Source organism: Cheilinus undulatus, linkage group 6, assembly GCF_018320785.1.
Source record: "Cheilinus undulatus linkage group 6, ASM1832078v1, whole genome shotgun sequence".
In the NCBI taxonomy this organism is placed as follows: domain Eukaryota; kingdom Metazoa; phylum Chordata; class Actinopteri; order Labriformes; family Labridae; genus Cheilinus; species Cheilinus undulatus.
In genome coordinates this window covers 4,155,006-4,166,071 of record NC_054870.1, presented here as the reverse complement: position 1 = coordinate 4,166,071, position 11,066 = coordinate 4,155,006, and the positions used below count along the sequence as shown (strand labels likewise).

The 11,066-nt window shown below is 38.8% G+C and overlaps 1 protein-coding gene across 1 annotated transcript; it reads right to left on the bottom strand.

Annotated features, from left to right (window-relative positions):
• Positions 1-1,071: 1,071 nt before the first annotated feature.
• cdk1 (cyclin-dependent kinase 1) lies at positions 1,072-10,210 on the bottom strand. The gene is made up of 8 exons (XM_041789584.1): positions 10,135-10,210; positions 9,486-9,528; positions 9,104-9,260; positions 7,353-7,476; positions 4,991-5,161; positions 4,661-4,824; positions 3,050-3,191; positions 1,072-1,331 (listed from the first exon to the last, which is right to left on the bottom strand). Exons 2-8 carry the CDS (start codon positions 9,520-9,522, stop codon positions 1,215-1,217), a joined length of 912 nt encoding a protein of 303 aa, XP_041645518.1. The 5' UTR covers positions 9,523-9,528; positions 10,135-10,210; the 3' UTR covers positions 1,072-1,214.
• Between the last annotated feature and the right edge of the window lie 856 nt (positions 10,211-11,066).

Genomic DNA, 11,066 nt, shown 5'->3' with positions numbered 1-11,066 from the left:
CAGAGGATGGTAAAAAAAAAAATGATAGCTAATGTACAAGTGCATCTCAATAAATGAGAGCAATAAAAACACAAAATTCAGTGTCTCAGAAAATTAGAATATTGCAAAAAAGTTCAATATTGGAGACTCATGGTGTCACACTCTAATCAGCTGATCAACTCCAAACACCTGCAAAGGTTTCCTGAGCCTTTAAATGGTCTCTCAGTCTGGGTCAGTGGCTACACAATCATGGGAAGACTGCAGACTTGACAGATGTCCAGAAGACGATCACTGACATCCTGCACAAGGAGGGGAAGACACAGAAGGTCACTGCTAAAGAGGCTGGCTGTTCAGAGTGCTGTATCCAAGTATGCTGATGGAAAGGTGAATGGAAGGAAAAAATGTGGTTAAAAAAGGTGCACCAACAGCAGGGATAACTGCAGCCTTGAGAGGATTGTGAAACGAAGCCCATTCAAGAATGTGGGGGAGCTTCACAAAGAGTGGACTGAGGCTGGAGTCAGTGCTTCAAGCACCACCATGTACAGACAGATCCAGACCCAAATAAATCAACTTTCTGATGGTATTCTAATTTACTGATATGCACCTTTATAAAGCAGGGAAAAAGCTGGCATATCATCATGAAAAGATCATGTCAGAAAAAAAAATCAGACTACATTCCATGTTTTTCATTAAGTTTATAATGTTACCTTCATTTAAAATATTTCCTTCTGTGTTCATTTCAATTTTGTAATCCTTATTAAACCAAATAGCAAAGTCCTTTGTGCATCAGACATTTTTCTGGGGTTCTATGTGCCCTCCTTTTTTCATGCCTTTAAAGACAGAAAAATATTTTGTCTGATTGTAGACCGGCACTTAGAACATTTTCTTAAAAGCAGGTCCAACATGCATTAAACACTGAAACTGCTAAACTCCATACACGATCTCGGATCAGAGGCTGGATTTTATGTTAAAAAAATTCAATTATATTCAGCAGGTACAGTAGTAATAGATTTCTCAGTAAAGCAGGGACTGCAATGACAAGTCCTTTTCTGTAAAAGATTTAGAGAAAAAAGAAAAAACAAAGGGCTGATATTTCTGAGACAGAAAGTGCGGGTTTATTGAAAAGACAATGTTGATAGATTATTACTAGATGTATACATTTTTACACACACAAGTATTTACAGAATGGTAATTCACAATGGGTATGAACGGATTTGTCTGTAAAGTCAGTTTTCTTAGATTTTGTTGATATTAGCAGCAGGAAGTGTGGATTTGTCCAAGTCGTCAAAGTAAGGGTGCGTCATGGCCTCACGCGCAGACACCCTTTTGGGAGGATTGTAGGTCAACATTTTCTACAGCAGAGAAAGAAGGGAAGGAAATTAGGTCTTAAATGCAGAACACCAGTTTTTAGCATCTTTGTTTAACAGTAAGTGACAGCCTGAAGTCTCTAACCAACATGAGCAATACACAAAAACTACAGTTGGGTGAGGAGGCTGTGTGTAAGATTATGTGGGGATTATGCTTAAGGACCCTTTTCATCTAACCTGAGTTTAAATGTTCCATACTCTGAACCAGTAAAATATGGAGCTGGCTGAATGCCCAGTGTCTAATAAGGAGGAACCAATACTGGTACCAGTATCAAGTATCCATGCTGGTGTCAACCCTAAGTATTTGTAGTCTAAAAACATTGCAGATTCTGCACTCGATAGTTTTACAGCACGCCGTTAGCCTCCTACTATTGGCATGTTAAAGCATTGCCTGCAGTTTGAAAATATTTTAACACAAATGAGGATGCAAACATGGAGGAGACCCCAGACTATGCACTGCTTTGTTATCAAGAGAATGGGTTAGAGTTCTTAGAACTATTGAGAAAGTTTGTTTTATTTTTACTAGATATTCCTGTTTAACCAAGTACAAACATCGGTACTCTGTATTGGCGAGTCTCAGACCAAGTTTAAGAACAACTTGTACTTAAACTTGGTCTAAGAAAAGGGGGTATCAGCATCAGTGCATCCAGGCAGAATCGATATTTAGACTTGCTTATCAGGTCTAATACATCATACAGGTAGGATATATAAATACACTTTAAATAAGTTAATTCTTCACAAAAGAGCCAACTGTCAATGATTACAATTTACTGCTGAGGTAAAATCTGAATAAACTAGAAATGGATGTGTTTATACTGACTTCAGCTGCCTATAAAACTTCTCACACCTAAGTACTGATTGATAATGGCATCCAAAAACTACAGGGTTTCCTACAAAAGAGTACAGAAGTTCAACATTTACTGATATCCTTATTTCTTAGCCTCAGCAGCAGGTAGACGTGAAATAAAAAGACTTCAGAAAGCCTAACCCCTTGGCTTTATCCATAAACAAATGTTATTGCCCTAATAACATTTGGGCAAATGTTATTAGGGCAGACCAGTCTGCGGACCAGTCTCAGAAATGTAAGAATCTATGATTCGATTAGCTTAATGGCCTAAGTTGGATTTCTTTGTAGTTGTACCAGAATAACAAATCACTTAAACTAATTATTAACATTTTTTATCAGTTCAGGCCCATAATCCTCGCCAAATGCTCCAAATAAACAGTAAAAGCCACACACCACTAGTATTTATTCTTAATGACTGCTGTCTCACTGTCACAAAGCTCTTCACTCCAATACAAACAACCACTAACTGTTAGCACAGACAGCATCATGTGGGAACTGCACTGATAAGCACTATTTTGATCTACATGACACAAATATAGTTGTCAAGAGGCTGTCGGGTTATACTCAGCACTGAGTGACGATATTTAGAACAGGAATGTGGACAATAACCTGCAAAGAGGGTTGAAGCTCCTATCACTGCCAATGTTAGCTACATTCTGTAGACTAACTTTGCATCGCTAAGGCGTGGAGGTGGTTCACTGGTACAATGTTAAGTTGATTTACATAATGTACTTGATTTTAGACTAGTAAGCTAAACAGAATTAGAATTTGTGTCTAATTGGATGGGAAATTATTCGCCTAGGAACATCCCTAGTAGGACCTATGGTGTTGAAAAATTAGCTGTCCTAGTTCTTACCGCCAGGAGATCCAGGCCGTTCTTATCTAGGTTTTTCACCATTGATGACAGGTTGCCACATTTCCATTTAGGGAATGTGTTTTTGTAGTCGGGCAGACTTTCAACATCAGGCCACACGTCATTGTTTGGGGTCCCGAGGGTCCTAGTAAAAGCAGAAACACAGAGATGATTCAAACGGGTTCACTGCAAAGAACTTTGCACTACTAAGCACACACACACCCACCCACCCACACCCACCCACACACACAGGAGACATGAAGGTAGCAAAGTGACTAAACTGCAGAGTTTTGTCAGAAGTGGATCTACTCTGGAATTTCAATAATGCCTTTAGAGAGTCAACATATCAACACAGACAAGGCGAATAGATACACCCACCCTCAGCCCTATTAATGAGGCGCCAATTTTATTGAACAGAGTCCTCAATACAAAACAATTATTATTATTTATACTCGCCAAGGTGTTTTATTGTTTTGGCTGAGAGCCCGTGGTAACAGAATTTTACATACTGTGCGTTTGAGTGACAGATATATTGTTTGAAGCAGAGAACTCCTCTCCTCCAAAGTCTCCTGTGGCCATAATTCTGGTGCCAGGAGTCATATCAGTTTGAACTGTTGGCACAGACAGCGAGTGCTGAGACAGCAAACGTCCATAAGGGAGTTGGTGCTGAAAGCTGGCACCACATACATCACCTACCTCTAGAGCAGCTGATAGAAAACATCAGTCACATTATGCATATTTCAACAAAACATGTTGAATTTCAATACTTTGTACTCATATGTCCTGATTTGGGCCGTCAATGATCAACAACACCTCTGAAAACACATACGTTTCAGCTGATGAAAGGCACTGAGGGTTTGGTTACTCTTTAAATGCAGTTACCTTCTCTAAATAAATTATATCACTAATTCACAGTCATACCTGTGTCCTTGAATACTGTTTACCACTGTGCTCTAAGGTTTGTCACTGGGTGTAGTCGTCTCACTCATCACTGCGAGCTCTATGCCAAATCTGGATGGCCTTCTCTGAGTGCTCGCAGGTACACTCACCGGATGACTCTGATTTATAAGGCTCTTCTCGGCTTGGTTCCTTTCTATTTATCTACTCTCCTTCAGAGATCTGAAAGCCATTATGCCTTGCGTTTTCGCAATATTGTTCACCTGCTTGTTCCTCATGTAAGAACTAAAATAGGGAAAAGAGCATTCTGTTTTGCTGCTCCCTCTGAATGGAATACTCTCCAGTCTGAGTTGAAATTGTCTGAACTCATTTCACTTGGGACTTTTCGTTCTGTCTTAAATGGCAGACAACACGAGACCATGGAACAGTGCCTGTGTTTATAAATTTGTTACTGTGAGTTATTCTCCCAGCACTTTATCTGCAATTTACCTATGCACTTTCCAATGTATTGTCTAATTTAACTTGTTTTTGTAATCTGTCATTGAAATGTATTTATTATGACGTGTGCTGCTGACCTCTTGGCCAGGTCGCCCTTGTAAAAGAGATCTCGATCTCAATGGGTTTTTCATCTGGTTAAATAAAGGTTAGAAAGAAAGAATACATGTGTAGAGTATCCCACTAGATGCATTAAAATTTAACTATGGATTCGGCAGTCACCTGAAGATCCTGAAGAGCTGGTCTATCTCTGAGTCCCCATGGAACAGAGGCTTCTTTGTGGCCATCTCAGCAAAGATGGTCCCTGTGCTCCACACATCGACAGGGGTTGAGTATCTCGGTGACCCCAGGAGGACTTCTGGAGCCCGGTACCAAAGAGTTACAACCTGAGGACACAGCAGAACTCGTTCAGCCCTGTGGTCTTTATAAAAGCTTTCTGTTGTTGTCTCTCTTTTACATGTCACTTTGGTTGGCCATATTCTACATCTGAGACTCCTGTCAATGCAGTCGTTTTGGTCCATCAGTCTCCATGGAGTGTAAATAGACTCTCACCTCATGGGTGTAGACCCTGACAGGAACACCAAAGGCCCGTGCCAGACCAAAGTCAGCCAGTTTGATGACTCCTTTATTGTCAATCAGGAGGTTCTGGGGTTTCAGGTCCCGGTGGAGGACTCGACGACAGTGACAAAAGTAGATGCCCTCCAAGATCTGGTACAGGTAGCTCTGAAAGGAGGTGGACAGTGGAGATCAATAAACAAATGTGAAATTTTCAATGGACAGCTTAAAGTAAACAGAGCGTGAATCTAACGAAAGATTCATGCTCTTTTCCTAAATAACTTTTAATTTCATGAAAACCTTTTAATTTTAGAAGACTCACAAAGAAAGGGACAGAAGTTGTACTTTGCCATAGTTTGCATTTCAGTTAAATTTTGATCAGTGCGATAGATTTCATTGCATGCTGGGCTTTAGAAAGAGAGTGTTAACAGTACTCAAAAATATCCCCCCTTCTATCCAAAGCACCTTGAACATTATTCACCGTGATCTATTAAAAATATTATAAAGGGCTTATCAAGTTTTGCCCAATATTACATTCAGGGACACTGGTCTTGGGTTACTCTCAAGGGTTTGGGCTAGGACTTCAGCTGAATGGCCTTCCTAATTCTACAGGACATGAAGACATTTTAAGGCAGTGGTTCTCATCTGGTTGGACATCAGGACCAACTACCACCTTCTCAAGAGAAATCATCACCCAATTTTTTAAAAAATCTCCAACTGTTTGAATTTATTTAATGAAAAATGTTGCAGTTTGGACCCTAAATGGAACAAAATATAATTGAAAATGGACAAAACCAGCATATTTAAAAAGCCCATTATTGCAAAAGGGCATGCAAGTATCTTATTTTACTCAATTTTTCCAAGACAGCATGAAATTCTGGTCATTTCTCAAGGAATTTCCACATTATCTTTGGGAAAACCAGCTTTTTTATCCTAAAAAAAGGAGATAAGTGAAAAGAACTTTCAACAAATAATAAAATTTACTTATCATAGGAAACCCTAAAAAATATATCTATGAATGTACCATACATCCACTCAGGGCTTCCAAACACAGACGATTTTTTCCTGGCACCCATTGGAACCCGTTTAGAACCACTGTTCTAGGGCGTACTCATATTAGGCTTATCTATACTGTGCATCTCTCCAGTAGGGATGCACAATTCTATCACCCTGATATCGATATCAGTAGATAATAGCTTAAGAAGGCAGTTACTGGTATTGACAGATATCAAAATTTCTGCCGATATTTAAAACCGTTATTTTGGCTGTGAATATCTACATATATTGACTGTGAATTTTTGCCATTTGTACCTCTAAGTTTGTAAAGTTTTAGTCTGGACCAACAGGCCTATGTTAGTTGAGGTCTTTTTCTTTGTCCATTCTCTGTCTGTTAACTTCAAAGTGTGTTTCAAGTGCTTAAGTTTATTTCTTTTTTATCTTTATACATTTTATGTTTAAATGAATGCAGTTTTTGGTCTAAAATAAATATCTGAATACCGATAAATTAATCTGTAAATATCAGCATATCGGCAAAAATATCCAATATCATACATCCCTACTCCCCAGTCCTCCACTCACATTATTCCTGGTACAACTGGAGAATGGTAACCTCTTGTACATACATCATCACCTCACAATATAACACACATTGAGTTTACAAAAAGTGCAGCCTCAGAGTCAGCACAATGAAAAACAAGACTAATTTTACTAACTTTGTGTCATATTTTAAGTCATTTTAGTCAAATACAGACCTCTAACACCCCTAGATTTGTCTGTCATGCAAAAAGATTCAATTTGCATTGATCGCACATGATGTCCACGTTGCAGAACCATGCCTTTGCACCAGGGGCCATCCTGTACTGAAGCCCACCTCTGTCAATCACTCCAGGGGGTCAAGTAAGAGTTGACTGCTTCCACTTTATGTAACAATTCAGACTATTTAAAGGTGTGATACGCCTTTCAGAGTAGATGTCCAGTACTTGAAAAGTGCTGTTTTAAAATCAACATGTTCTAACACAAATGTCCATAATACAAAGGTAATCAGGGCCCTCAATTTTAAGTAATTAAACAACATTTTCTACATTTAAAAATGTATCTGTATTAAAACCCAGGTCTTTTTTCTTTTTGTTAAAGAATTTTTGAATTAAATACAGAGACCTGTCAGTAATTAAATGGCAGAAACATTTTTTCTATAACTGTGTGAAATTTGTCCATTAAAAAAGCCCGATATTTATTGTAGGCCCCATATCAAATTGGATCGTATCGTGGCAGATTTTCTGATGATGTCCAAAATACTGATATATGTAGCTACCATAATGAAACAGGTGATTTTACACCTCTATTTTTCACACATATTTACCTTGACCAGCATTGGATCCATGAACTGTCCATTGGGAATCGTATCTAAGTACTTCTTCAGGTCCATGGAAAGGAATTCAAAAATCAGGTAAAGACGAGATTCCTGCATCAGGACATCTAAGAGTCTGGGATAAACACAAGTAACTGAGTAAGTTTACAAGAAATTAATGCATACAATCCTCATGACACTCATTATTCCCCTTAACAGACACAATGTAAGTGAAGAGATCAGATTGATGTTCACACTGTATGTGGAATGAAAACATGCTCCAGCCTGGGATCTGCAAACTGCTGTTGATGTTTAATTTTCAAACTAAATAAACCACATAAAGAAGACATGTATACAACCATTAACACTTTTTTGTCAATGAACCGGCTGGCTTCAAATACAGAGCCTGACTTCTTTTGTTGCATATTTACCACACTTAGATGTTTCAGATCTTCAAACAAATTTAAATATTTGACAAAGATAACCACAGAAACCACAAAATGCAGCTTTTAAATGATGATTTCATCTATTAAGAGAGAAAAGCCCTCCAAACCTATCTGGCCCTTTGTGAAAAAGTAAATGCCTCCTAAACATAATAACTGGTTGTTCCACCTGTGGCGGCACTAGCAACAAGTCTTTTACGCCCCTGTGGAGGAATCTGGCCCACTGTTCTTTGCAGAAATGTGTTATTTCCACCACATTGGTGGGTTTTCCAGCATGAACAGCTTGATTAAGGTAGTGCCATGGCATCTCAATCAAATTAAAGTCTGAACTTTGACAAGGCTACTCCAAAACCTCACTGATTTTTCAGGTTATTTATGGGTGGACTTGCTAGAATGTTTTGGATCATTACCCTGCTTTTTAGGGGGCTTTTTCTTTTTCACACAGGGCCTGGCCTAGAGCTGTACTATGAGAATTCGCCACATTAAAAATACGGTAAAAGTTCAGCTGGTGTTAAAATCAAGCTAGATTAAGTCAGAAATCTGGGTTGCACTGATCTCGTTTCAGAATAGGCTGCAGCCTGAAGATTCAGGTCCAGATTAACGTCAGGACACTTGATTTGTGCCAGATATCAATATCCATAGACTAAGAAACAGTTTGGATCTCCGTTGAGTCCAAATATTTCCGATTTAAGCAGATATCAGTCCATTTTTCTCCCGTTTTCGCCTGCTCCTCACAGAGCAGACTTCCGTGTTTTCCAGCCGGAGGCGAACAGCCGAGCAGCTGTGTCGAGAACTGACGTGATGTCAGTGCAACCCCCTATTGTTGTGTGTGTAGCTCCACCTTTTTGGTACGGATAGGTAAGATTGGTACCCCTACGGAACGATGCCAAAAAGTGGGACGGTATGGGTTGGTTTTTTGGGAGCCTTTCCAATTTTTGCCCTATGGAAACACAAAAAAATGCATGCCGTGCTGCACCGAACTGGTTGAAACAAGCTATAACTAACAGTATGGTAAGGCCTAATGTGATTTGTAAGCTCAGGTCTATTTTAAAATCAATTGGTTGTTTTATTTTTGATCAATGCTAAGATCTGTAAGGTAGATTTACAGCAGTGGCTTAAAGCGACATAAAGCTCATTCAAGTTTTGCCCATAGACCCAAAGTGGAACGCCTCCGGCCACTTTCCAATTTTGGCACAGGCCATTTCACCGGGATGTGTTACCTCCACTAGTCTGTAAATTTCATAAGCATTCTGTTCCAGACCCATTTCAGCTGAAAAATGTTGCTGATGACATAAAAAACTCTGCACAAACCAATCGTACCGTACAACATTTGGGTGCTTTAGCTCCTGAAGCAGAGACACCTCTCTAACAGCAGTGCTGGGGACCCCCTCCTCCTCACTCTCCAGACGGATCTTCTTCATAGCCACAACCTGTCCTGTGGCCTTGTGCCTGCCTTTATAGACCACGCCATAGGTACCTGTAAAAACAAGGTACCAGAGTAAATATAATCATGTTTTTCAGAAATAAACAGAAATCTAACTTCTTAACCATTATGCTGCAAATTAAAGTACCACAGCTGACAATGTAAGGATCCTAAGGACATTCTGATGTAACTATGTTACAATAAAGGCAGTATATCCCACTACATGGGCTGCATCACACTGGTAGAAATGTAGCACAATTATAAAGGAACATTACAAACCTTCTCCAATTTTTTCTATTTTCAAATAGTCTTCCATTATAGCCTGAAAAGAAAAAATACATTAAGTTAACAATTCAACAACAGAAGCTGTTTATTCTTCAGAATCAATTCAACTTAGCATCCCGTTTAATAAATAGAACATTAACGTTTGGAGAAAAAAGTTTCTCTCTTACTTACGATCCACAATGTGGTCTCAAAACTGTGAAAGTTAAAAACCTTTAAAGTTTCAAGTGTACCCATCGTGTAACTTCCGTTTGATCCTGTTATTCAAATGTCAGCACAGAGCCGTTTAACCTTGTGAAAATCTAACGCTGACGTTATAACGGTGCGGGGGTTTTTTTACACTGCAAGACAGACGCAAGATCACTTTAAACGTTTTAGCATCAAGGTTTTATTTCCTACAGCTGTTAGCAACGTAAAAGAGAATTAATAGTAAAGATATATCGTGCAAGTTTTCCGATATCTTGAAGTACAGCTATCACGTTAAGGTCAGCAACGTTAGCTTAAGCGAGCTACTTTTTGAATCAGTCTTTTTTAGTGCCTAAAAATTAGCCGTTGAACCATTTTCCTCTGGCTGGTAAAACCATTACCTTACCTGACTGATAAAATAATTCATATTACAAAGTGTGTAAAATAGAATAAACAGTACCTGACTGTCCCTTGTGCTGTTTCGTTGGGCTCTGTGTTCAAGGACTGCCGCTGGAATGCTGACAAACTCATTTGAATTGTCCACAGTACAGCAACAGTTTAAAACAGACCAATGAGCTCGTGCTATGTTTTTTAAAACCTCCAATAAGAAAGCAGGAGGCTGCCATGTTGGTTGGGCGGGAGCGAACGCGCCGGCGCAGTATAGCGATTATTCACCCTGAGTTTTGTCTTCTAGGTACACATATTATGTACAGTACTCTCCATCTGTTCTGTTAACAGTTAAAAAATATATATGTTGCGGAGGGAAATGACATTCAAAACTGTTCATTTTACAATTTAGTTCGAACAAGGATCAAATTGAACCAAAATGAGAAGAAATTCGACTTGTATAATGAAGAACAGAATAAATTGGATGGATAAAACGGAATCAAAGGATTGAAATAAATAATATGACAAAAGTAAAGTCATTTGTCTTTTTCTGTCACATCTCAAAATTGAGTATTTTTACTTAACTTTTTTAAAAACAATAACTGACTCAAATTCTGTCTGTATTTATATGAACCTGTTAGAATGTACAACTGTATAAATCCAGCTGAAACCACAACAAAAGCACTTTTTGAGGTCTTTATGCCTATCTTTGATAACCAATGGCTGTCTGCATATTTTTTAGCTCTGCCAGGAACATGTCAAAGATCACTTAATCACCAATATCTTCTTTTCATAATTGTAGGAAGTTTAAACTTTTATTGAAACTATATTAATTGCCCAGCATAACTGCCTACTAGGGTCAACAGACAGGCTTATTCAAGACCCATGGTGCCAAGTGGCCCCGCCATTCTTATATATTTCTGGATGTGGCCCTCAGTGGAAAAAGTTATGACATCCCTGTTATATACGGTAGGTAAAAGTTCACACAGTTGAGGTGTGTTAAGA